The sequence below is a fragment of the Moschus berezovskii genome, chromosome 25 (assembly GCF_049115385.1).
Source record: "Moschus berezovskii isolate FMDL1 chromosome 25, NW_MosBer_1.0, whole genome shotgun sequence".
NCBI classification, from domain to species: Eukaryota; Metazoa; Chordata; class Mammalia; order Artiodactyla; family Moschidae; genus Moschus; species Moschus berezovskii.
Window position 1 is genome coordinate 383,602 of NC_142484.1, and position 27,007 is coordinate 410,608.

Sequence of the window (27,007 nt, forward strand, 5' to 3'; positions counted from 1 at the left end):
GCGCGGGGCGGAGCGGCGGGGCCCGGGCGTCATGCGAAGGGGCGAGCGCCGCGGCGCCGAGGGGCCGCGGCCGGGGTCTCCGGTGCCGGGGGGCAAGGCCTCGCCGGAGGAGCCGCCGGGCGGCGAGGCCGCGGGCCGAGCGAGCGGGCCGGCCGCGGGCCGCCGCAGCACGGAGTCCGAGGTCTACGACGACGGCACCAACACCTTCTTCTGGTGAGGGACGGCGGGTCGCCGGCTGCCGGCGGGGCCGCGAGGGGCGTGGCCTCGCCGCGCGGGTGGAGTGTGCCCGGGACCCCGGGGCCGCCTCTCGCCGGCGCCCCCGGACGCGGCCTGCCCGGAGGTCCAGACCCCGCCGCTGACCCCGTCCCCTCTCCCGGGAGGCTCCGGTCGCCTCAGAGCGGCTGTTCCTGACCTCCCTGCCCGCAGTCCCCCTCTGCCCTGCGTCCGGCCCCTTTGACGGTGCGGATGCCTTGTGAGATGACACCCTACTCCCCAGCAAGTGGGGGAACATCCGCGCCGCACTTCGCGCCAGGAGCCCAGCGTACGAGTGTGGAGGGAAGGCGCTCCCTCTCCTCAGTGGCCTCGCGCCGGGCCAGTCCTTTGACCCCTGTACAGCTCTGACCTGGCCATGCCTCGGCGTGAGGCCGTCCTCTGGTCTGCCTTCGCGGGGGGTCACGGAGGGAGGGGCAGCCAGGAGCAGAGTTGAAAGAGTTCCTGGGCCGAGTTGGGCACTTCTGCATTTGAGGGTCCAGTAAACCAGCCTTGGGTCAACAGGTCCCAGACATGGCTCGTGCACCTGATGACCCAGTGACCTTGGGCTATCCTTTGCTTGTCTGAGCTTCTTTTCCCTTCCTTGTTAGAGGGACAAACCCTGTACCCTGGAAAGTGTGCTTGAGAGGAGGGCTGTGGCTGTCCTTTGCTGCTCACTTCAAGTCCAGCTGAAGTTGAGTCCCGTGATGGGCCCTGGGGACAGTGGTGGCTTTGGGCCGTAGCCCGCAGGGATGCTGCATGCAAGCAGCTTCTTCAGCAGGTCTGGGAAACCTCAGGAGGTGCACGTGCGGCCACATGTGTCTTATATCTGACCCAGGAGAGGTCACAAGGAGAGGGTGTGGTGGGGGGAGCAGCCCTCTGATGAGGTTGGTGTTATCTCCTCTGTTGTGCAGGCAGTTGCTTTAGGGGTGGGAGAAAGGTGGGTGACGGGAAGACCGGCCCTGTTTTGGGAAGCTGCTGTGCGCCAGTGGCCTGAAGCCAGAAGGAGAGGGAAAGGATGGGGTGCCCTGCTCGGTGAGGGTGCGGCCCCGGAGCTAGTGACTTGAGCACTGTGGGACCCTGCTGGACGTTTTTGTGAGTGGACCAGGTCATCGGCTGTCCTGATTGTGGGGCAGGGCCCCTTCAGACTGCAGGCCAGAGGGCACTTTCCCCCCACACCCGAGCTGCTGGCCGCTGAAGGGGGACTAGATCCTGGGGCGGTGGCTGGCTTGCTTAGACCCTGGGGCACGGCCCCCCACACCCGAGCCGCTGAAGGGGGACTAGACCCTGGGGCGGTGCCCGGCTTGCTTAGACCCTGGGGCGCAGCCCCCACACCCGAGCTGCTGCAGGGGGACTGAGATCCCGGCTTGCTTTGCTTCTTTCCCATTGGGGGGCTTCCCTTGCTGCTTTCGGACAAACAACAGAGAACGGAACAAGAAGCTTAGGTTCTGGCACAAACAGGCTTCCTGTGCTGGCCAGGGGGATGCTGAGCATTGCACTGGTCTCAAAAGGCAGAGAGTTAGAAGAGCGAGTGCAGGTATCTTTAGAAGCACTGTCTGCCAGCCCGTGGGTCCCTGCCCATGGGGATGCAGAAAGGCCTGCCGTAGTTGGGCTCTCCTGTGGGGAGGTATGATGGAGCCTGGGAGGCTCTGAGGAGGGCATGCCCCAGGGCTGCTGGTTCCTTGGACCTGCCTCCAGGGAAGGTGCCCCAGCCTTTCCACCACAGGTGTTGGGGTGCCGGCATATTTGGTTTTCGTTGCACCCCGGGCTTCTGCCCTTACCTGTGTAGGGGAAGAAGCTTCACGTTTCCGTAAGGCGGGTAACCAGATGCTCACCTGGTGAGAATGACTCACTTGTAGGGCCCAGCTGCTTTCTGAGTCTCCCATCATTGACTTGCTGTGCTGGGATTTTAAAAACTTTCATTTTAATTTTCTGTTTCAGGGAATTTTATTAATGATTGTTACCAAAAAATTAAAGACTGAAAGGTATATATTTGTGGAAATGACTATGTTCCACAGTTACTCAAAATAACTCTTCCATGTTCAAAACTTTGTTCTAACAGTTTTCGTTTTCAAAGAAGCTTGGGCTTCTTGGGGGTCAACTTCTCAGCCACAGAGTTTGGAGTTCAGATTGAGCCTTGGCGTCCTAGTCTGGGCTGCTTCCGGCTGGAAGGGGCAGAGGCTGGCAGGGTCTGCGTGAGTCTGAGCTGCTTCTGGCTGGAAGGGGCAGAGGCCAGCAGGGTCTGTGCCAGTCTGGGCTGCCTCTGGCTGGAAGGGGCAGAGGCGGGCAGGGTCCGTGCCAGTCTGGGCTGCTTCCGGCCGGAAGGGGCAGAGGCCGGCAGGGTCTGTGGCGGCGCCAACCCCTCTTCTGCAGTGTGGCACCTTCAGTGGGGAGCGCCTCAGGGAAACGTCAGGACCACAGACTCTGGGGAAAGACACAGCAGCTCAAATTGCCTAAACATTGTTCGGCTCACTCTTACAGACCCAGTGCCCTGCCAGGTGCTTCTGAACGTTACCACCTGTAGGTGGAAGGTAGGCGAATCAGCACTGGGTCACCATGCTTCAAGTCACGGGAAAGATGGATGGTTGTGACGTTTGGGAAATGCTCGTTGTATGCTCACCTCTTCCAACACCGAGCCTTGGGTGAGTGCCCTAAATTGATTCTCAGGGCTCTGCTGTTAGCAATGTGCTTTAAAAGTAGGTATGATAATCTGCCGGAGAAGGCAAAGGCAAGCCACTCCAGTACTCTTGCCTGGAAAATCCCATGGATGGAGCAGCCTGGTAGGCTGCAGTCCGTGGGGTCGCTAAGGGTCAGACACGACTGAGCGACTTCACTTTCACTTTTCACTTTCACACATTGGAGAAGGAAATGGCAACCCACTCCAGTGTTCTTGCCTGGAGAATCCCAGGGACGGGGGACCCTGGTGGGCTTCTGTCTATGGGGTCACACAGAGTCGGACACGACTGAAGTGACTTAGCAGCAGCAGCAGCAGCATGATAATCTGCAGAGCAGATCTCAGATGCCCCAGGTTCCAGGAAATGCCTCCCTCAGTCATTGTGGGTTGGGGTTTGCCAGCTTCGCCCACATCTGGGCAGCATGAGTTGCCAGCTGATGCCTTTTTGGTCACGCTGGTCAGTGGCCCTAGGTGCCTCTTGCAGGCCCGGGACTGGCCGTCTGGTCTTGGCCTTACCTGGCCAAGCCATCGCTGTGCACTCACTCTCACAGAAACATCTTCGTATCTTCTCTAATTGGTTTGGCAGAATGCCTCCCTGCCTATGCAGCATAGTGAATTGGTCCTCTCTAGAGAGGGGCTGACAGCTGGGCCATTTCCACTGGTCGTGGCAGGGAGCCCACTGTCCTCATGCCCTCACACTGGCCCAGTGGCCAAGTCACAGGATTCATGGCCGAGCGATCCCTGTGCCCAGATCCCCACGTCACCTATCAGCCAGGCAGCCAGGCAATGCTCTGGGAGCTCTGGCATCTGGAGGGACATGGAGTCTTCCAGTGTCCTGAGCCCCAGTGTGTTGTTGTTGCAACGTCTCTGTTCACAGTGAGCGTTCCACAGCATTCCCAGCCCCGGCATCCACGCTTGGCCACATCGAGTCCTGTTTGATCCATCCGGCCTCCCGACATGGGCCGTGGTGGCCCCTGTCAGCATTTGTGAGGACAGTGCCTGGAGTGTCTTCCTTCCTGGCCCCCGGGTTTCCCTCGGATGTCTCTTCCCTTCTGTTGGGAGAACCTCCCGTGGTGGTTCTTGCGTGGCTGGCCTGCTGCTGGATTCCCGCCTTCTTCCTCCGTCCGCCTTTACTCAGGGTTGGGGATGCTGCTTCAACATTTCTTTCACTGCTTTATAGATTTTGTCCCACTTCTGGGCTCTGTGGTTTTTGAGGAGAAATCTGAGCTCAGACTTGGTGTTTGAACTGAAAAGGAGCCTGGCCAGGAGTCTGTGCTGCAGGGCCCTTTGCGGCCAGTTCTAACACCTTGATTTCTGACTTACTCCTGTTTTTTGCTTTTTTCCTCTGAAAATGCTCACCAGAGTAAGCATGGCCCCTGCCTCTCGGGGCAGGCAGATGGGCATTTTGGAGTGCAGGGGCATCTGCCTCCCTCGGGGTGCAGGCTGCAGACACTCTGGACTCGAGCAGGCCTCCTGTGGCTCCACCCAAGCCCCCTCTGCTCTCCACCCCATCAGTCTGGTCCTCAAAAGGCGGGACCCCTTCCTCCAGCCATGTGGGCCCCACTGCTGGCCCGCCCTGGGCTGGCCTTCAGCTCTTGTCTTGCAGGCCTGGACCTGCATCTCCAGGTCCAGGGACTGCTGTGAGGCCTTCTCTGATTCTGTGCCCCACCCCTGCCCACCTCATCTTTCCCCATATCCAGCCCTCTGTTTGTCTTGCTCCAAGAGCGAGAGCTCAGGAAGGCAGAATTGGGGTTTGTTGGCACATGGTAGGTATTCTAGCCAACGTGTTGTCTGTGTCACTTGGGAGCACTCAGGCTGGGTCTCCTCACCTCACGACAAAGGTTTGGTGTCGGTGTGCTGGGCAGGGCTCAGACTCCAGGCCCCCATCACCGAGCTGAGTGACCCTGGCAATGCGGTTCAGCTCTGAGCATCCTCAGGGCCGAGGTGAGGTAGAGTCCCATGGCTCGTCATTGTCAGCTCAGCCCTGGTGGGGTCTCAGCGACTCTGCTTCTCCTGTGCCAATCGGGTGGAAAGGGTGGGCCGTGTCCTCAACGCAGGAGAGGCAGCTGAGCTCGCCGAGTCCCTCTGTGTGTAGACTGGTGTCCAGCAGAAGTTGAGTTTGTGGGTCACCACTTTCAGGGAGCCTCAAGAGTGACAGCCTGGAGCAGGGCCTCGTGAAGTCGTCTGCACCGATCTCGGACCTGAGACACCGTGTGGAGTTCAGCTGGAAGGCTGAGGTCCTAGAGTTCCCTTGCGGCCTCAGACTCACACGTGAATATGTTATTATTGAATTGTATTAAAACAGTTAAAGTAGGAGTTTGTTCACTTCTGACAGCCTTAAATGCAAGTGTTGTGAAATGTGGTTAAAAGAATGAATGCAGTGTCTGCTTTCTTCACTTGGAGCTGACTTGCCTGCACACCACATTTCTGTTTTCATAACAAAGCAGAAAATAACAACCAAACAGAGAGGTGTTCCTTGTCTCGTGGGTGGGGACTTGCACGTAGCGTTAGTCACGTATCAGTTCTTCCTGCACTAAGAGGAACGCTGCAGTGCTGTTAGACTGCTGATAGCGTCTTTTGTGGCGGCTGTCACACTGCTATTGACCAAGATGGGAGAGAAGCGAGCGAGCTGGGCAGGACGGTGAAGCGGGGGGCCTGCCGGAGGCCAGGCTGGGGGCTTCCACGGCGTCCCCACGCAGCCTCGCCACTCGTCCGCTCCCACTGGCCAGTGAAGCTGCACACCCTCGATGTGTTGCTGGCCAGTTACGTACCTTTTTCTGTGAAGTGTGTGTCGAGTCTTATTTGTATTTTCAGGAGATTGTTTGTCCTTACTGTTGAGTTGTAAGAGCTCTTCATGTGTTCTGGGTACAGAGGCCTCCGTCAGGCGTGAGTGTCGTGAATGTTTTCTCCAAGCTCATGACTGACTCTAGTTTCTTCCCTGTTTTGTGGAGTTCTGATGGCAGGCAGGGAACTGACACTCGGTGGCCAGTGATGGCTTGGTGCTTCCCGCGTGTTGCCCGCTGAGTCGTCGGGACGTCCCTCAAGGCTGGAGGTGTCTCTCTAAGGACACACTCTGCTCTTTTTGGTCTAGGAGCTGGGTCTCTGCCTCCTTTGCAGACAGCTGTTAGTAGGCAGGGGCTCCGGCAGGTGCGTGGCGCTCGACCCAGCATGGTGGCTGGGGCCGTGTGTCCGGTCAGGCAGGCCTGCTGGCTGCCGAGAGCAGCCTCCTTGCTTCCGCATGGGGCTCTGCAGCCTCAGCCGGGTGGCCAGGTGGAGGGAGGGGCCGCTTCCCAGCCCGTCCGTGCAGCCGTCCCCCGCCCGGTCTCCGGGTGGACGGCAGTGCTCACGCCCCACGCCCTCACTCAGGTCCCGGGGCCTCTTTCTGCGCCTGTGTCTGTGTCGCCCTCGTGGGGCTCTCACATGTGGTCATGGCATAAACTGCGAGGTTGGTCTCTCGGCGTGATCTGTTCTGTGACTTGAGCTGTGTGACCTGTGGCCCAGTCCCTCTGAACAAGAGCTGCCCCCTGCTCCCCGCCACCCTCCCGCTCAGCCGACACGCAGACAGAGGACCGTCCGAGCGTCACGAGACCCGCAGCCAGCCGTCAGTGGGTTTTGAGCTGCAAGTCAAAGATGGAGTGCGCTCCTTCAGGGCCGTGTCACCCGCGTGGTCCCCTGTGCTCTCTGTGCGCCGACGTGGGCTGTGTTTGCATTGCAGGCGGGCCCACACCCTGACCGTGCTCTTCATTCTCACCTGCGTGCTGGGCTACGTGACTCTGCTGGAGGAGACGCCGAGGGACACGGCCTACAACACCAAGAGGTACCTGCCCAGCCTGGCAGTGGGCGAGGGTCTGCACTCCTGGGGCTCTGGGGCCTTGCGGCACTTTCAGCCCCTCTTCTGCCCAGCCCAGCCTTGGCACCATCTACCCGGCTCCAGGGAGGGGTCAGGGATTCGGGTCAGCTTCGATGGGGCGGCTTCCCCACCCATCTAACCCTTGACATCCCAGGCCTCGCCTGAGTGTCCAGCAGGTCAGCTCAGTTCCAATGCTGTCCCCTGGGCAGCGCCAGGCCGTGTGGCCCTAGGCTCAGCCCCTCCAGGCTGCAGCTGCCCTCTTAGGCCCCAGGTGCAGGTGCACTTGTCACCTGCTGCCCCTGCTTGGGTTCAGTTAGAGTGGCTCACAGAAATCAAGGAACATTTTGCTTATTTATTATAAACAGTTCACTGTAAGAAGAACTGCCAGATGGGGAGACACGTGGCGTGGGTGGTGGGGCAGGGGTGCTGAGCGCCCACGCATCCCCGGAGGCCCTCGGGGGTCGCTCACCCGGCCTCTGGACTCCACACAGCGCCATCGATTGACCGAGGCAGACCACTGGTGGTCAGCTCATTGTCCTGCCCCCCGCCAAAGGGCTGGGGGACCTGTGGTTGGTTCCCCTGCAGCACTCCCATCTGGAGGCAGAATTCAAAACATAACCAAGGACAGCTTTGTAGCCCTCAGCAACTAGGGAACTCGGGGGATTTTAGGAGTTGTGGCTAGAAACAGAGGAAGACCAAACCCGTGTTTCTTGCTGTGAATCAGTGACTGTGAGTTTGAGCGTCTGGGCTTTCTGGAAGCCAGGAGCGGCCCCTCAGTCGGCGCTGTGCTCTGCACTGTGCTGATAAGAGGCTGTTGAAAGTTCTGGCCCCGTGTGAGGAGCGTGGCCTATCTTCTCTTATGTCCAGGAGACGACTAGCTGGCAGGATTGTGTCCTTTGCCTGAATCTGATAGATTCCAGGGTCAGTCTCAGAAGTGCGTAGGGAAGATGAGCTGGTTTTAGAACTCGTTCCTGTGTACTTTCTACACTGGACGGACTCACCTCTCCCCTCTGGTCCCATGAAGCCCCCACTACTGTTCAGTCCTGAGGCCCCGGCCCCACTGCTCTGTTAGGGTGGCTGGAGGAGGCCAGGCAGGAACAGAGGTGGAGGGCACTGTCTAGAGCCCAGGGCTGCCGGGAGGCTGGTGCTCGGCGGTGGCGGGTAGACTGGGCTTGTATTCCTTCACCCTTGGGGTCTTGCCCTCCGGCTAGACTGTGACGTGGATGCCAGGGTCCAGGACACGGGAGGCATGTCTCGCCCTCCCCCATGAGGTGCAGGCCTCCTGTCCGGGCTCCTGGCTCCACGCTCTATAGGGTCACCCCGCCTCCCTGCTGTCTCCCCGTTGGCTTTGTTGGGTCTTCCTCTTCGTTCCAAGCACTGCGTGTCAGCCCCCAAGTCTAGCACCTCTGAGTGCCCAGCCCTCCCCAGCCCTCTGTGGTCACACTGAAGTGTGGGAGTGGGGCCCAGCGCCGAGGAGGCAGCTGCACTGCTCTTGGACCCCCGGGTGGGCCCTTGGGGCTGTCCCCCCACCACAGGGGGCCCTGAGGATTTGGGAGGCAATGAGGCACTTTGGCTAGGTCCCTGCACTTGCCTCGAGGGGATTTCTGACTGGAACTTGGTCTTCGCTGTGAATTTGTGTGTTAGCCCCGAGTGGAGTGTTTGCACCAACTGCTGGGGGCAGCCGTGCAGGAAGCCCGGAAAGCAGAACTTGGTCAAACTGAAGAGGTGTCCCGTGTGGCTGTGAGGCCGGGCCAGAGATGAGCAGTCCTGATGTCACCGGGCCAGAACAGTCCCAGGGAATAGCCGCGCCCCCCTCCATACAGAGTGTCCTGGAACACTGTCCCGGGGGCAGGGCTGGGTCTCACCAGACACTTGCTAGGTAAATCTCAAAGCCTTGCTGCCAGGAACCCCCACCCCAACCCCCAGTTTCAAAGGGGCTTGTTGGCCGCCCCAGCACGTCCTGTGGGCACGTCCCCAGCTCTTCATCCTGCGCCGGCCTTTCTCCCGAACTGTCTGTGTCCGAGCGAGGGCACAGAGGGTGCCGCCAACAGGGCCACCTGGGTCTCTGCCAGGTCCCCTGTGTGATTTCAGCAGAGACGGGGCTGGGGAGGGCAGGCAGGTAGGAGTTTGAGGCCCCAGGCACTGCTGTGCCCTGTCAACCACTTCAAGTCAAGAGAGTTCCCTCCAGGCCCTTGGGGCTGCCATGATGCCTGGAGCCTGTCCTGGAAGCCTGCGGGCCCCACCCCTGCACCTGACCGAGGCTCTGCAGCTTCTCCCAGGGACCGGAGAGTGTGCAGGACCCCTTGGACCCCAGAGGGGGTCCCGCCTGCTCCCCGAGTCAGCACCTCACAGCCTGGGCTGTGATGAAGCCCTCTGTGTCTCTGGAGCCTGCTGGGGCACACATATTTTTACTTTTTATTAAGTCAGAGGTTTTGACGTTTGCTTCCCAAAGGTTATGGTTATTTTTTTTTATGGTTATGGTATATTTATGTTGTTAAAAATTTAGGAAATTGGTTTGCTTTCCCTAAACTTTTAAGTTCGCCTCTTTTTATGGATTTAACATCTTCTGTCACTTCAGGAGAGTAGCTTTTCCTTCTTCAGCCAACTTTATTGACGTGTCATTTACTATAACACGCACCTAGTTAACACATGCTGCCACTAGGGGGAGGTGCGCGCCGGGCCTCCTCTGCTCGGCTGTCTCTACAGGCCCTCCTTGCCTGTCGCAGAGTCTCGTCCGGCTCGCGCCCTCGTGTGATGGTTCTGTGACACCCGTGTTGCCGTGTCTGTCAGCAGCCATTCTGGTCCATTTCCAAGGGGTGGTCCACCGTGTGGACGCGCCCCAGTCCTTTGGCTCATTATCTGTTGGTGACATTTGGGATGTCAGTTCAGTCGCTCAGTCGCGTCCAGCTCTGCGACCCCATGAACCACAGCACACCAGGCCTCCCTGTCCATCACCAACTCCCAGAGTTTACCCAGACTCGTGTCCATTGGGTCTGTGATGCCATCCAACCATCTCATCCTCTGTCGTCCCCTTATCCTCCTGCCCTCAATCTTTCCCAGCGTCAGGGTCTTTTCTGATGAGTCAGCTCTTGGGCGTCAATACTTTGACGCCAAAGTATTGGAGCGTCAGCTTCAACATCAGTCGTTCCAAAGAACACCCAGGACTGATCTCCTTTAGGACTGACTCGTGCACTTGTAAATGTGTAGACTTATCAATCCATGTACAGTATCAGTGTATGTTGCCTATTTGTAACAGAAAGAAGTACCATGTACCCACAGCACTTAGGAGGAACAGAGCCAGAGGGTGGAGGCTGCCCGGCTGAATGGCTGGCTGCACACGGCTGGCACAGTGGTGCTGGGGGAAGCTAAAGCAGAGCCCAGGGCCACATGGCCACCTCGTCCTTGACAGAGGAGAAAGGCAAGTCAGTGGAGAAAGGAGAGTGATGGCAAGTGGCCCTTAAGTAACCAGATCCTATGTACTTTGCACAAAAATTAATTCAAAATGGATTATAGACCTAAATGTGAAATAGAAAACTAAAATTTATTGAAAAAAACACAGGAGAAAATCTGGTGATGGGTTTGATGATGGCTTTTTTGTTCACGCCACACGGCATGTGGGATCCTGGTTCCCAGGGATCGATCTGGCGCCCCCTGCAGGGAAGCAGGTGTCTTAACCACTAGATCTCCAGGGGAGTCCTGATGGCTCTTTAAATAGAATGCCAAAAACACGCTCTGTGGACTTGATTAAAATGAAAAACTTCTGCTCTACAAAACACACTGCTCAGACAGCAAGAAGACAAGCCGCAGCTGGTGGGGGACATTCGCCAGACACACGCCTGACGGCATGTTTATCTTCACTGTGCAGAGAGCTCCGGAGCTCGGCACCGGGATTCCAGCAGCACAGAAGCACCTGGAGGGAGATCTGGACGACACCAGCAAGGCCGTGAGCGCAGAAAAGGACACGCAGCCCCGTGAGTCCTCAGGGAACGCCGCCACACACGGGCCCCAGTGGCCCCAGCAGCAGCACCAGGTGCCGGCGACACCTGGGGCAGCAGGAGCGCGCATCCATCGCCAGTGGGAGCGTCCGTCACAGGACGAAACAGAAAGCAGCAGCTGCACCTTGGTGTTTACCCAGAGGAGCTGACCATGCCCGGCCCCACGAAACCCGCACGGGACTGTTACAGCAGCTTTGTTTGTGAGCACCAAACTTGGAAGCCACCAAATGTCCTTAGTGGCTGAATGGGTGGACAATGGAGCGCATTCACTCATACAATGGAATATTATTAAGCAGTAAAAGGAAATGAGTTGCCAAGCCATGGAGACGGAGATGAAGCTTGAATGCCTATTGTTGAGTGAGAGAAGCCTGCCTGGAAAGGCTGTGTGCCCAGCGCTGTGATACCTGGACAGGGCAGAGCTGTGAGGGGAGACAAGTGGTCTCCAGGGGCGGGGGGTGTGAGGAGGTGGGGTGTGGAATTTCGGAGCCTTGACGCTGTCATGTTGATGTCGTAATGGTGAATACATATACATGACCCTGTGCATTTGTCAAAACCCACAAGACAGAACAACACCAAGCTACGTGTGCAGCTTGCGAAGACTGTTTAGCAGGCGCAGGACCCCAGGCGGGAATGCGGCCGCCGAAGGAGGAGCCCCTGCCTTAGCGGGAGCGCAGCGCCTCAGGGAGGGGCTGGGGCAGGCGCTGACTGCAGCCACCTGCGAAAATCAAACACTCGGGTGTAAATCGAAAAAAAAAAAGTGTACAGGATCCACGTAAGAAAAGCTGCAAAGTTTTGATGACAGAAATCAGAGATCTAAATCAGGGGGCCGATAGTCCATGTTCGCTGATAGAATCTCAGTATTGGTGAGGTGCCATTTCTTCTGGACCGATAGATTCAGTAAGATCCCAACCAAATCCCAGTAAGTTACCTTGTAGACATGAGTGGGGTCTGTAGGCGTGAAGGCTCGGGACGTGCACAGAGCACTGTGCCCCGGGGTGAAGCTGGTTCCCACAGGTGCGGGTTATCAGCAGCCGTGCCCTGGGACCACACAGGTGGCGGGTGGGGGCCGAGAGGCTCAGTGCTGGGGGGAGATCACAGGTGACCATGGATAAGATGCTGCTGGGGTATCAGTGAGGACTCAGGTGCAGTGTAATGTGGAGCCGGGTTACACACAGGAGTGTCTGCAGTGTGCGTGTGTGCAAGGTTGGCACACAGACGTCTTGTTGTTCTTTTGGCCAAGAGGGTCCAGAGGGAAGGAGCACATGGGCGCCCAGACCGTTTGTTCTCCAGGAAAGGAGCCAGGTTCCCTGGAGAAATGGCCGATTCCAGGGCTGGGACAGGGAGACCCCAAGAATGGCCTGGGGTATCTTCCAGCACCAGAAGGGAGGGAATGCTGACTCCACAAAATAGGGTCCATCAAGGAGATACAGGAGCTGAATGAAAGCTCCCAGCAGCCGAAGCTGGAAGAGTTTGAGCAAAGAAAGCAATCAAGTGCTGAATTATAACCCAAGTACAATGCAGATACCCTCGAGTCCATGCTATGTCAGAGATGAGTCAGGAGAAGATATATCTCCGCCACAGAAAGGCTCCTGTTGGGCTGTGGAGCTGCTCCTCTCCACCCCCATGCAGGGGCCGCCCTCCCAAGGGCAAGGGAGACCCCTGACACGCACTCTGTGGGGGTCCAGGGCGGCACCAGTGGTCCGGGTTGTGTCCATGGCGTGCACCCTTGATACGATGGGAAGATGGTCTTACTAACATCTCTAGTCTCACTTCCAAAAGTCCTGTAGCCCTGATCTAATCATGAACAGCAGCAGCTGTCATTCAGGGGGCACCCACAGAACGCCTGCCCTGATCTAAGCATGAACAGCAGCAGCCATCATTCGGGGGCACCCACAGAACGCCTGCCCTGATCTAAGCATGAACAGGGGCACCCACAGAACGCCTGCCCTGATCTAAGCATGAACAGCAGCAGCCGTCATTCGGGGGCACCCACAGAACGCCTGCCCTGATCTAAGCATGAACAGCAGCAGCCGTCATTCGGGGGCACCCACAGAACGCCTGCCCTGATCTAAGCATGAACAGCAGCAGCCGTCATTCAGGGGCACCCACAGAACGCCTGCCCTGATCTAAGCATGAACAGCAGCAGCATGAACAGGGGCACCCACAGAACGCCTGCCCTGATCTAAGCATGAGCAGCAGCAGCCGTCATTCAGGGGCACCCACAGAACGCCTGCCCTGATCTAAGCATGAACAGCAGCAGCCGTCATTCAGGGGCACCCACAGAACGCCTGCCCTGATCTAAGCATGAGCAGCAGCAGCATGAACAGGGGCACCCACAGAACGCCTGCCCTGATCTAAGCATGAGCAGCAGCAGCCGTCATTCAGGGGCACCCACAGAACGCCTGCCCTGATCTAAGCATGAGCAGCAGCAGCCGTCATTCAGGGGCACCCACAGAACGCCTGCCCAGTCTTCCTCAAAACTGTGCAGGTCGTCGAGACAGGGGTCGTCTGAGCGCCTGTCAGAGCCCAGAGGAGCCTGAGGAGACGGGACTGTGGTGTGGGCCTGGGTGGGGGCCCGGAGCAGGAAAAGCACATTAGTTTGAAAACTGAGGAGATCTGGAAAAAAGAAATACTGTGGACTTTAGTTATTGTATCAGTATTGGTTCACCGGTTGTGACAGGTCCCAAACTGATAGGTGTGGGAAATTCTATACTGTCTTTGTAACTTTTCTGTTCTAAAATTAAAAGACTATTTTAAAGTGTAATTTGTTTGCTTTCCTCTAAAAGCGCTTCTGGTGGACAGATTTTCCCAGGTAATCTTGCTGGGGTGGGAGGGCGTCTCAGTCCTTTCTCTGGGCCCGGAAGGGTGGCCGCCGCCCTGGGCAGCCCCACATGTGCTTCCTGCGCCCAGTGTGCGCTGACTGCCAGGGCTGGGGCCGGGACTCGGGGTCCTCAGGCCTGCTCCTGGGCCACGTGGGGTAACCACGGCTTGGAACGCGAGATGGGGCCTGGCTCCTGTGGCGGGCAGGGGTACCGTGTGTGTCTGCGTGCCTTTCGCTGTCTCCTGGTGGGCTCCTGCTAGGACTGGATACGCAGCCCTGAGGTGAAAGAGCCACCAAGGGTCTTGCCTGTTGGAGCGGGAAGCCGTGGGACCCTGACAACATCTTTCCTTCTAGGGCTTTATGAACCCTGGACCATCACGTGTGGACTTGGAGGGGTTTTTTTTGGTTTGTGGTGTGTGTGTTTAACATGAAGCCTGCCTTAGCTCTTGATGGTACACAGAAGCCAGCCCAGGGCCAGGGCCTTCTCCGGGGGTGGTGCTGCCTCTGGGGGCCGTGCAGGCTAGGGCGGCAGTGCTCGGCCACCTGCTTCACCACGGCTGAGCCTCAGCTCTGCCGCACCGGGGGTCGGGGCAGTCCCCACCGTGGGTGCCCCAGGCTGCCTCCCACCTCCTGCCTGGGAGGAACCGACCCAGAGCTTCCCGCTTCCACACACTGAGGGCTGTTTGTTCTTTATTTGCAGAGGTATTGTGGCCAGTATTTTGGTTTTCTTGTGTTTTGGAGTCACACAAGCTAAAGACGGGCCATTTTCCAGACCTCACCCAGGTAACTTGCCGTTTCTTCTCCATGTGCGCCGGTGGTGCTGTTCTGAGGGTTGCGTTGTGTCTGTGCTGCGTGTGAGTGTCCTGCCCGCCCCGCCCCATCCGGCCTCCAGACGTCGGCGAGGAGGGCGGGCGAGACCGGCTTCTCAGGTGCCGTGAAGCCAGCCTTCTCTGGGCTGCTCGCCCTCCTCAGGCCCCTCCTCCCCCCACCCCCCGGCTCGGGCCCTCCTGTCCCATTGCTGCCCACCCTGTGCTAGTCAGGGAAGTCTTCCGGGGGCGGAGGGGCCCTGGGGCCACGCAGAGCACTTGGCGTGGCCTCTCGCAGGTGGCTCTGCTTTCCGCTGCAGAGCCCCCTGCTTGCTCTTCACCGTGGGGGGGGGGTGTCCCTGGGCGTGGGCGCCCTCCACAGCCGGCTCTCCTATCTCCACCATCCCGCCTCCATCCCAGGGTCACCCTTTTAAATGGAATGAAAACCACTCGTGAATAGACCCACCGTTCAGTTTCATGGGTTTGTACTCTTGTACTTCAGTGCAGTTCAGTTCAGTCACTCGGTCGTGGAGCTGGAAACAAATTAGCGGCAGCTGCACTTGTGTTTTGCATCATCATTGTTCACTTTAGGCTTCACCCAAGCATGTCCTTGTGAACATTTTGAGAACTGGGTTTTTGGTGGCTTCAGTCCTCATCTGAACATACTACACACACGAATCCCATCCTGGAATGATGGTGTGCGTGGGGGTTCCCAGTTCCACGGCGATAAACTAGGCCGTGGTAAATGTCCACGTGTGCACACAGGTGTCCCCACCCGATTACCTGTGGATGCAGCAGATTAAGGGTCCATGTTGGCTGTTGCTCAGCTTCGCTCCAGAAGGGAGGGCTCGGGTTCACCAGCCACTTGGCCCCTTGAGACGTTGGCGTGGGTAAAGCCTGCGTGGTCCCTGCCTGGGGTGTGGAGCAGTGTGATTGTCCTGGCCTCCGAGCTCGGGCTGCAGGACCTTCCCCACTGGTTTGGGCCTGTGCAGGGCTGCCCAGGAAGGGTGTGGACTCCTAAACGGAGTAGTGGAGGAGTGAGCTCAAGTGTCAGAAACCAGAATCAGTGAGAAAGCAGGTGTGTTCAGTGCTTGTGAGATGGACTTGGAAGGGAGAACACGAGTGCTGGAGGCTCCCATGGGACCTGGCCAGAGTGGGGCAGCGAGGCCACGTGGGCACCAGGGCCGGGTGAAGTTACCGGTGGGACAGGCAGGGCCCGCCCAGATCACCCGGGACGTGGTCACGTGCTCTGAACCTGGCTGCAGCTCCCGGCCAGGCGGGCCCGGCCGGCCTCCCTCTGTGGCGTCTGAGTCTGTGCTCTGACCGCGCTTGCCCTTCTTTAGTTGCTGTGTGTCACCTTGTTTCTCTGCCAGCTTCGGTTAGTTACCACGTGGCACCTGCCAGATGTCTTGTTCACCTGGTGCTCGGTGGGAAGTCCTCAAATCCTGAAATCAGGTTGCATCTGTAGGCCGGGAGGACAGCGTGAGGAGGTGTTTCGGGGTCTCCACCCACCCCGCCCTCCTGGGCCCGGCTCAGGTCGCTCCTGGGGGAGCAGACACGAGGCTCCAGGCCCACCCGTCTGGGGACCTGATTTATTTGGAAACTGGAATTGGCTCTGGCCCGTTAAAAAGGCCCCTTCCTTTCATGATTTTTGTTTTCATTTGTGGCTGGAGTAAGTAGGCACGTTGCCAGTGCTGTTGAGGTGGCCAGTGTTGATGTTTAGGAGGAAAATAAAAGTTGGGAGCAGGGCAGACAGACTCAGGGAACCAGCTTCAGGAGCCTCTGTGTGGTTCAGGGAGCGCGAGGCGGGGCCGGGGGGTGGTGTGGAGACACTGGTCGGGGGATGGACAGGGGCCTCTGGGGACCGGGGGTGCGGGTGCATAGGCCTGGACTCCTGGTGGGCTTCACAGTCAAGTGGTGGGGGCTTGGGGGGCCTTTCTGACCCATGTGGGTATGGTCGAGGAGGGACAGAGTCGCCTTCACAGGCAGCGGCTGGTCACCATGGCTGTGTCCCCCTGCATCCCCCACCACAGCCCTGGAGCTGCTGCTGGAGCCTCGAACCCAGGAGACTTTTCCAGGTGTCCCCATCTTCAAGGGCATGAAGAATGTTTGTCACCTCAGCTGTTTACTTCCCAAGTACATAGCCAATTTTCCCAAGAATTAATCAGCTTGGGTGTCCTGCCTGTGCGAGACTGGGTTCTCACAGATCTCCTGGCAGAGAGATGCGGGACAGGCTCCAGGGGTGCCGGGCCACCCCAGGGCCCAGTGTGTGCACAACTGTGCCCAGGCAGCTGCCAAGGGACTCAAACCCAGGAGATGAGTGCCGCACACGTCCCTCCTGCTTCCAGAGAATAGGCCCGCACACACCCCGCTCACCTGCCACACGGCCTGGCCGGGTCCCAGCGAAGCTCAGGGTGGGAGGATGTGTACCGTGGTCACAGATGACCTGGAATAGCTGTGGAATAACCGTGGCCACGTGTGTGTGCACAGCTTATTTTTAAATTAGCTTTTAAAAGTAGCCTGGTGGTGGGCTGTTTTTTTCCCACAGACATAAGCATAGGAAAACCAGGTGTCTTAGGCCTTATTAAACAGGTTTATGAAGATTCTTGGAGCAGCTCTAGACCTTCCCCTTCCCACTGTCTCATCTGCCAGGGAAGATTGAGCTTGAGAGAGTGGAAGGCAGGTGGTTAGGGAGAGAACCAGCCAACAGAAGGGCTGCTTCCCCTAGCTTTGTTGGGGTGTGATTGACACGTGACGTGAGCTTAGGGGTTCTGGTGGTGACTTCATGCACATATTGCAGAATGGCTCCTGCAGTATGGTTAGTCAGCACCTCTGCCACCTCGTGTCACCTCAGCTGTTTTTACGCTGAGAACATTTAAGGTGGACTCTCAGCAGCCTTAAAGTATGTAACGTACAAGCTAAGTGTCACCACCGGACGAGCATGCTGACTGGAACTCAGGACAGTTTCCTAAAACAAGTCGTCATCCCAGGAATTCGGGACCATTTAATGTTAGAAAATGTGTTCACATCACTCATCACACTAACACTGAAGGTAAAAAATGGATTCCCACGAAGGCATAAGAGTAGCTTTTCATATTCATTCATGATAGAACCGATTCGACAGCACACTGGGCATAAGAGATTTTCTTAAACTTGAAAAAAGTCTCTACCAAAACCCTGCAGACCTACTTAGTTATGAAGGTTAGGAGTGTCCCAGTGGACACAGGACAAGGGCCTTTGCTGTTGCTGCTCGTGTCCAGCGGTTTGTGGGCCATCTGCCATGGCAGCGAGACAAGAAGAGATGGAAGCTTGGGAACAGGAATGGAGGAAAAGGTGAAGCGTCCAGGGAGAAATGTGTGCTCACCCCCGGGTTAGAGCTCGCCTCTGAAGTCTCTGCTAGGGACCCAAGAGGGGCCTGGAGCAGGGCCCACGCGTGGCGGGCGTCCAGGAGCCTCCTGGGGGTCTGCGGAGCCTCAGGGCGAGTGTCCCTAACCCTCTGTGCTGTCTGTCTCTGCAGCTTACTGGAGATTTTGGCTCTGCGTTAGTGTGGTCTACGAGCTGTTTCTCATCTTTATACTCTTCCAGGTAAGCGGTTTTTCTTGGTTGCATGAATGGGGGGTTCAGGTGGGTGTGAGGTGGCAGAGGCGGCTCTGGCAGCAGACATGGGGCGCTGAGCATCGGCGGTGGGCCGGGCCGGTCACCGTGGCCTCGCTTCCAGTCTGTGAACAGCTGGCTGTGCGTGCGTTTGTCCCTTCTGGCACGTGTTCGGCAAGGTGGTCAGTGGGAGCAGGTTGGAAACTCGTCTCCTTAGGAAATCTCGGATCAGGATTTGTTGCCGCCGACATCTGTCTGATAACACTCCTTGCTCTGCTGGGTTAAGCAAATGTGCCTTTGAGGGTGGACTTCAGTATTCAGTCTCAGAACCGTCAGCGATGGCTGAGTGAGTTATCGTCACATGGGAAAGTCTGCCTTCAGGGAAGGTGTGCAGGGCCGGGAATCGTGACGCTGTGTGTGTCTGTGTCTGTGTCTGTGTGTGTACACGCCAGAGTCAGTGCGGAGCCCGGCACCCCGCGGTCCTGCCCTGCAGCCACAGTCTGTCCCCTGCACCCCTGGCGTCCGTCTCAGACATTCGTGCGAGTGGAGCCACACAGCCTTCGCGGCCTTGAAGCCCACCCGGCTGCCTGCCAGCACCCGCTCCTCTGCCGTGGAAGGTGTTTCTGGTGGAGGCACCACCGTCTGTCCCTCCAGCAGTGTGGTCTGGCGTGGGACGGCTGTGAGAGGAGCGGCTTGGAGCCTCCGGCACAGGCTCCAGTGTGCCCTGGCCCCGGGAGGGCCCCTGTGTCGTGGTGGGGCGGCCCGATGGCCGGGCCCTCATGGCTCTCGCAGTCTCAGGGTCTTTTATTTCAGCCAGTATCTCTCCATGGATTTCGCTGCATTTCTAGAAAGGCTCATGATGTTTACCGACTTCTCCTGCATTTATGACCCAGGAAACAGACCTCCTCTTTGGTGAGGCGTGTATCTTTGCCCTTTTGAGAAACCGGCGGTTGGTTACTGTCCTGTTAGGGCTTCTATGCTGTGCCGGCACAGGGCCCTCTGCCAGCGGCCTGCACGTTCTTCCCCCAGGGCTGCAGCTGGGCCTTGTTCCTGTAACGGTGGTGGGTCTTTCGTCTTCTTCTCTGTGCTTTTGATGTCATGTGTAAGACTTCTTTGTCTGAGACCAATTTATTAAGATTTTCTCCTATGTTTTCTGTTAAAACCTCCACGGTTTTATATTTTACACTGAGATTGTTCATTCATGTTGAGTTTCCTTTTACATTTTGTTTTGGAATCATTAGATTCCCAGGAAGTTGTGAAAAAATTACACAGGTAGGTTCTGTGTTCTGTTACCCAGTCCCTCAATATTTTGCCTGAAGGTGAGATAGCAGGTGCACCTGAAAACTCACACAGTGCTGTGAGCTCCTGTGCAGTCGCTGTGTTGTGTCTGACCCTGTGACCTCCTGAACTGCAGCAAGACAGGCTCCTCTGTCCTTTACTATCGTCCAGAGTAAATTCATGTCCACTGAGTCGGTGATGCTGTCTAACCTTCTCATTCTCGGCCACTGCCTTTTCCTTCCTTCAGTCTTTCCAGCATCAGGGTCTCCTCCAGTGAGTCAGCTCTTCATATCAGGTGGCCAAAGTATTGGCACTTCAGCTTCAGCCTCAGTCCTTTCACTGAATGTTCAGGGTTGATTCCCTTCAGGGATTGACTGGTTTGGATCTCCTTGCAGTCCAAGGGGCTCTCAAGAGTCTCCTCCAGCACCAAGTTCGAAGGCATCTTCGACTCGCTGTCTTTTTCACTGTCCACCTCTCACGTCCATACGTGACTACTAGGAAAACCATGGCTTTGACTAGACAGACTTTTGTCAGCAAATGTAATGTCTCTGCTTTTTAATGTGCTGTCTAGATTTGTCATCACTTTGCTTCCAGGGAGCAAGCGTCTTTTAATTTCATGGCTTCAGTCACCCTCTGCAATGATTTTGGAGCCCAGAAAAATAGTCAGCCACTGCTTCCACTTTTTCCCCTTCTGTTTGCCATAAAGTGACGGGACCAGAGGGGCTTCCCCAGTGGCTCAGCGGTGAAGAATCCCCCTGGGATGTAGAAGGCGTAGGAGGCCTTGGGCTCAAGCCCTAGGTTGGGAAGATCCCCTGGAGGAGGGCATGGCAACCCACCCCATATTCTTGCCTGGAGAATCCTGTGGACAGAGGAGCGTGGAGGGCTCCAGTCTGTGGGGTTGACAAGAGTCGGACGTAAGTGACTTGAGCATGCACGCGCTGTGGGACTGGATGCCGTGGTCTTAGTTTTCTGAATGTCGTGTTTTAAGCCAGCGTTTTCACCCCCCTCTCACTGGTACCAAGAGGCTCTTTAGTTCCTCGTCACTTTCGGCCATTAGAGTCCACTGTGCTTCAATTTAAAATAAATATGTATATAAGACAGTATCAAACCAAGAAATCGATATTGATGCAATCCACAGAGCTCACCATGGTTCAGTCTTACACGTGCGTACACACACACACACACATGTATGTAGAATTCGGTACAGTTTGGGGGAGGTTTACTGCAGTGCATTTAATTAAAAATGTTTTTTAATTATAGTAAAAAAGAAAAATCCGTAACTTAAAATTTACCATCTCAACTATTTCCAGCTCGGGACACTGAGACATTCACCAGGCTGTGTTACCTTCCCCAGCATCATCCCCAGAACCTGTTCATCTTCGCAGATGAACACTCACTGCCCTCCCCCCACGGCCCCGGCCCCCGGCCCTTCCCTGTGTCTGTGTCTGTGAGCCCTCCAGGGGCGTCCTCTGGGGGGTCAGACAGCATCTGTCTCTCTGTGACTGGATATTTCTCAGCAGCATGTCCTCAAGGTCCATCCGTGTTGCAGCCTGTGTCACGATTTCCTTCCTTTTTAAGTCTGAGCCACGTCCCGTGGTGTTCATACCATGTCTGTGTGTTCACTTATGCTGAGCGGGCACTTTTAGCGACTGTGTGTAGCGCTGCTGTGAATGTGGTGTGTGAGTGTCTGTTCAGCCCTGCTTTCCCTTCCTCTGAGGACTCGCCTGGAAGTGGGACTGCTGGGGAATCCTGGTTAACCTCTAGAGGGGCTGCCGGACTGCGCTCCATGGCAGCTGTTGCCCACAATACAGCCCTGCCAACCACGCACAGCCTCCAGTTTCTCCACGTCCCCCCAGCTCTCGGTGTGAAGTGGTGACATTTCTCCCTAGTTCGCCTGTACGTCCCTGATGGCTCGTGACGCTGAGCATCCCTGCACGTGTTTGTGGACGTCAGTATGTCTTGGGGAGACCAGTTTTTGTTCTGATTGATTTTTATTAATGGTCCATGTTTTTTAAAATTTATTTAAAAGAAACTATTTTAAAGCAGAGTTACAGGATTGTGAGGCTGGTGCGGAGGTTCCATTAGCCCATCACCGTCTGCCCTGTTACAAACATCTTACACTAATGTGACTCGTCTGCTACCGTTAGTCATTGTTAAGCGAAGCCCACACCTCCTCTCAGTTTACCCTCTTCTCTGCAGCACAGGACTCCCCCTTCCACGGGTCTTTGCTTCCTCCCAGCGCTGCTCTGGTTTTCAGAGTGTATCCCTAAGTATCACTCTTCTGAAGCCCTCACTGGGCTTCTCTTGGCTTCACGTTGCTCTGCTGGTCCTGGCATCTGGAAACACAGCCTGTTTGTTCTGTGCTGTCAGCTGCACCTGACTCATTCGTTCTCACAGCTCTGCTGCTGTTCAGGGGGCTTCTGAGGGGCTCTCTGCAGGAATACAGGGGCTCACGTCTTCCTCGGCAACCTGAGTGTCTGTCTGTCCATCTCTGGCCTCACTGCCCAGCACCAGCCTTCCCACCCCCACCTTCTCAAGAGGGAGCCCTCACCAGATGCCCTGTATCAGTGGAGGAAGTTCCACTGTTCCTAATTTGTTGAGTGTTTTTATCATGAGAGGCTGTTGAATTTTGTTGGTTTGATGCTTTTTTTTTAATATCAGATGACATGATCATGTGGGTTTCTCCCTTTACTAACATGATGTGTTAATTCATTTCCTTATTTTGAACCAGTTCAGCACTCCTGGGATAAGTCTGCTTGGTCGTGGGGTCTAGCCCTGTGTATATGCTGCTGGATTTACTTGCCCAGTATTATGCAGAGGATTTTTGCGACTGTCTTCATAAGAGACCCTGTCTGTAGTTGGCCTGGAATGTGTTTTTCTGACTCTGCTATCAGGGTTGCAGGGGGTGTGACCTTTTAGGATCTGACACACATCCTGACCACTGGTGGTGATCCAGATCCCTGGCAGGTGTGTCTGTCAGGTTCCCCTCCCCGGCCCTCAGGAGGGAGGCCCCTCCCAGGAGCGGGAGCAGCTCCACAGCCCAGCGGGAAGCCTGTGGGGGGGTGTCTTCTCCCCAGCTCATTTCTGACATCAGCGCCTCCTCGCAGTTATCTGCATTATTTTCTGGGTTATAAGTCAGTGTTTGATCTGTTGCTCAAATCGTTCCCGTTTTGGCTGCGAGGAGCTCTCATGCCCCGTCTTTGTGGGATCTTGGTGTTTTGTTTGATGTTTCTGAGCACCTCCCTCCTTTTGTGGGGAAGACACCCCCACCCAGGCCCGTCTTGGGGCCCCCTGCCCCAGCCCTGGAGTCAGCCATTTCTCCAGGGAGCCTGGTGTCTTTAGAATAGTCCTAGGAACCAGGATCTGGGCCCTGTCAATAAGCAGCATGGAGCCATGTGGGTCCTGGCCTTTGTGTCTAGATTTTCTGCCCGGCTGCTGCCCTGTCCCAGAGGGTCCAGGGGTCAGTCGGCCTCCTCGGCCTTCACTGGAGTGGAGGTTCCTGGTCTGGCCTCTAGGCTTGGTTGATGAGCCCCGAGGCTGGGACAGCAGCCGACTTCCTCGGATGCCCTGAGACAGAGACTTGTTACACTTGTGCTGCTCCCTTCTGAGGCGTGAGTGTCCAGGGCTCTGCAGAGTCCGGGGGCCATCCTGACCCGGGACGCAGTGCTGACAGGTGCTGCCCTGCTTCCTGGCCCTCAGATCCCATGTTCCCAGAGCACGTGTGGGGACATTTCAGTTGTTCGTGGCGTCACCTCGGTCGTGTGACAAGATGCAGGTCTGGGTGTCATCTGTCTGCACACCACAGACCACATCTCGTCACCCCGCCTGGAGCCTCCTCCCTGTGTGTCCCTTGGCCGGTACTTGGGGTCCTGATGACTGGTATCTGGGGCCCCAGCTGGTGGCCAGAGGGGGTAGAGGGAGGAACAGTGCTCTCTTGGGGGCGGGTCCTCCCCCACTGAGGGTGACACCCAAAGTCTCTGTGCTGGATCTAGAGGCATGTTTGGCTGTGTGTCAGGAGAGGCTGCCTGGGCACCGTGTGAAGAAGCATATCCCACAATGCCATTCCTCTGTGTGGGGTCTGGACCCTGAACAGACTAGGGTAGGAGAGGGGGAGATCGGTGATCTGAGCCTCTCCATGGGAGGCATACCTGTGACCCCATGGGGGCATGGGGACGCCCTCGGACCTGAGATGCCCCCATTCTGCCCAGCCCCAAGTGGGACCACACTGAGACAGGTGCTTCCCCTCCCAGTCGGTGGGCGCTGTCTGCACACTGCAAACCCCCCCTGTTGACGCGGGCACTGGCCTTGCAGACCGTCCAGGACGGCCGCCAGTTTCTGAAGTACGTGGACCCCAGGTTGGGGGTCCCGCTGCCAGAGAGGGACTACGGGGGGAACTGCCTCATCTACGATGCGGACAACAAGACTGACCCCTTCCACAACGTCTGGGTGAGTGCCCAGGAGAGGCCACCTGACTGGCCTCATGCTATGGGGCTCCTCCTGGAAAGTGTACCACATCCTGGGCGTGAAGCTTGGCGGATTATTGAACAGGCTCCTGGGTGCTGCCCCAGCTGTGGGTGTTTCTGGAACCTGAGTCGTTCTGCAGACTCGATGGGGTGGGGGACCCAGGGGCTGAGCAGCTCACGTGTGAGGGTGCCCTCTGGCGATGGCAGGGTCCCCTCCCAGCTCGCACTGGGGGACTGAGCATGAGGCCTGCATCTGCCCCCACAGGACAAGCTGGACGGCTTCGTGCCTGCACACTTCATCGGCTGGTACTTGAAGGTAGGTACCTCCTTGTTGGACAGGACACCTGGTTTCAGGCCCACCCTGAGCTCTGGGCTGTTTTCCAGCCATGCGGTGGGCGGGGCCCCCAGTGCTGGACAGGCAGGCCGCTGGCCTCACCTCATGTGTCCTGGGCATTGCAGTGGCCAGCAGAGAGCAAAGGAGACCGACCCACGGAGGCCTCCAGTCCCTGGGTGGGATAAGCCCGTAGCTAATCGTTTGCACCCCTAGGTTGGGGCATACCTGAGAGTTGCCCCAGCATCCCGAATCAGGGCAGCTGGAGTGGAAGCTGCCCTCCTGCCTTTGTGTCCCTGAGGACTGTTGGGCATGGGGGGGGGGTGCGGGCTGTCCCTGGGGGATCCCACCGCCGAGAGCTGACGCCCTGGCTTCGGCCACAGACCCTGATGATCCGCGACTGGTGGATGTGCACGATTGTGAGCGTGATGTTCGAGTTCCTGGAGTACAGCCTGGAGCACCAGCTGCCCAACTTCAGCGAGTGCTGGTGGGACCACGTAGGTGCCCCTGCCCCCATCCCCGCCGGCCACATGTGTGGGGAGGAGGGCAGCTCTGGGTCCCCTCCGACAGGGCCGTCGGTGCTGGGGGCCCATGATGCCACCTCCCACCTGACTCCCACCCCCAGTGGATCATGGATGTGCTTGTCTGCAACGGGCTGGGCATCTACTGTGGCATGAAGACCCTCGAGTGGTTGTCCCTGAAGACATACAAGTGGCAGGGCCTCTGGAACATTCCAACCTACAAGTACGTCTCTAGAGCTGCTGATCTGGCGGGCCTGGGCCCTTGGGGAGGGGCCACAGGCAAGGATGTTGCCTCCTGTGAACTCCACCTGGGATGTGACCCTGGGCATTGCTCTCAGCCCATCCTGGCCACCCAGCTCCTTGTCCTCACTGCCAGCCCTTCTGGGGCCACCCCTTCCTGGCTGCCTCCCTCTGTGAAGAAGTAAAGAAACTGTCTAGGAAAAGGCCTGGGGGGCCGGGGAGGCGGGCGTGCCCCGAGAGCGCTGCCCTAGCTGACGGGCGCTGGTTCCAGGGGCAAGATGAAGAGGATCGTATTCCAGTTCACGCCCTACAGCTGGGTCCGCTTCGAGTGGAAGCCGGCCTCCAGCCTGCGCCGCTGGCTGGCCGTGTGCGGCATCATCCTGGTGGTAAGGCCGGCGAGGCTGGGCTTCCCGCGGACCCCCGCCCGGGCTCCCCGCCACCCTCCTCTGCCCCCAGTTTCTGTTGGCAGAGCTGAACACCTTCTACCTGAAGTTCGTGCTGTGGCTGCCCCCCGAGCACTACCTGGTCCTCCTGCGGCTCGTCTTCTTCGTTAACGTGGGCGGCGTGGCCATGCGGGAGATCTACGACTTCATGGACGACCCGTAAGGGCCGCGTGGGGGCGGGGCCTGGGCGGCGGAGGCGGAGCCACGCGGGAGAGCTCAGGCCCCAGGGACGACCCGGAAGGGCCGCGAGGGGCGGGGCCTGGGCGGCGGGGGCGGGGCCACGCGGGAGAGCTCAGGCCCCAGGGACGACCCGGAAGGGCCGCGAGGGGCGGGGGCGGGGCCTGGGCGGCGGGGGCGGGGCCACGCGGGAGAGCTCAGGCCCCAGGGACGACCCGGAAGGGCCGCGTAGGGGCGGGGCCGGGGTGGTGGGGTGGAGCGGGGCGGGGCGGGGCGGGGCGGGGCGGGGCCTCGCGGGGCCTCCCTCGGCCTCGGCGCAGCCCCACCTCCCTCCGCAGGAAGCTGCACAAGAAGCTGGGCCAGCAGGCCTGGCTGGTGGCGGCCATCACGGTCACGGAGTTGCTGATTGTGGTGAAGTATGACCCGCACACGCTGACGCTGTCCCTGCCCTTCTACATCGCCCAGTGCTGGACGCTTGGCTCCGTGCTCGCCCTCACCTGGACCGTCTGGCGCTTTTTCCTGCGGTGAGCGCCGCGGCCCCGGGTGTCCTGTCTGCCGCCCCAGGCCCTGAGCTCCTTTGCGGGGCGGGATCCAGGGACCCCCCGCGGGCCGGCCTGTGGTGACGCAACCCCGCTACCCGCAGGGACATCACCCTGAGATACAAGGAGACACGGCGGCAGAAGCAGCAGAGCAGGGACGACCAGGGCAGGGCTGACGGCAGCGTGGACGGGCGCGCACCTGTGCCCGACGATGCCTCGGGGCCCGAGGAGGCCGACAGAGAGGGGGTGCCGGCCCCACACTGACGCCTGGGCCCTCGGGCCCTGGTGATTCTTGCCGTGAACCTTCCGACAGCCTCAGCCCTCAAGGCTCCGGTTCCCTTTTCTCCTGTGTGCACGGTGTGTGTGAGTGCTTGAGCGCCTGCTCCTGGCTCCGGGGCTCCCTCTGGGCCTGCCGGTCCCTGTGGAGCCAGAGCCCCTGCCCCTCTATGCAGTCAGCCTGGGATCTCCGTGACCCCAAACTTCGGCACCCAGATGGCCTGGCCCGAGCAGTGGCATCGTGGTGCCCGCCTGCTCCCTGGGCCCCGCCGGTCCCCCACCCCCTGGCGGCCTGTGTGAAGGATAGTCGTCCAGGGACACCCTGAAGAGGCTGAGAAAGGGCACATCCCCTTCCTTGGGATCTTCCATGTGACCCTCTAACCTGGAGGGTGTGTGGATGGTGCTGGAGGCAGAGACTCCGAGGCCTGGTCCCCACTGTCATGAGAGTAGGTCATGAGGGTCTCTGTGGTCCAGGGTTGAGGTCACCTCCACGAGCAAACAGCAAATAAAAGCCATGGTGGAGGCCTGCAGTTCCGTGTCTCCTTGCTGCTCCTCAGCCCCATCCTTCCCCGCCCCGCCCCGCCCCGCCCCACCCCACCCCTCACCCCTGGACCTAAGCCCTGGCAGACTCCGGTGGGATGTGGGTGGTGCTGGCCCCTAGAAGTGGGTGCACTGCCTCAAGCTTCATACACAGAGATGAAGACACCCCCAACATTCCCAGGGGAAGGGCAGGCCCGGCTGTTGGAGCAC

The 27,007-nt window shown here is 58.2% G+C and overlaps 1 protein-coding gene across 1 annotated transcript; it reads left to right on the forward strand.

Moving 5' to 3' along the window:
• PTDSS2 (phosphatidylserine synthase 2) lies at positions 1-26,787 on the forward strand. The gene is made up of 12 exons (XM_055415123.2): positions 1-213; positions 6,639-6,740; positions 14,290-14,372; positions 17,913-17,980; positions 23,579-23,713; positions 23,996-24,046; positions 24,445-24,558; positions 24,687-24,805; positions 25,094-25,208; positions 25,279-25,424; positions 25,781-25,966; positions 26,086-26,787. Exons 1-12 carry the CDS (start codon positions 32-34, stop codon positions 26,243-26,245), a joined length of 1,461 nt encoding a protein of 486 aa, XP_055271098.2. The 5' UTR covers positions 1-31; the 3' UTR covers positions 26,246-26,787.
• Positions 26,788-27,007: the final 220 nt, after the last annotated feature.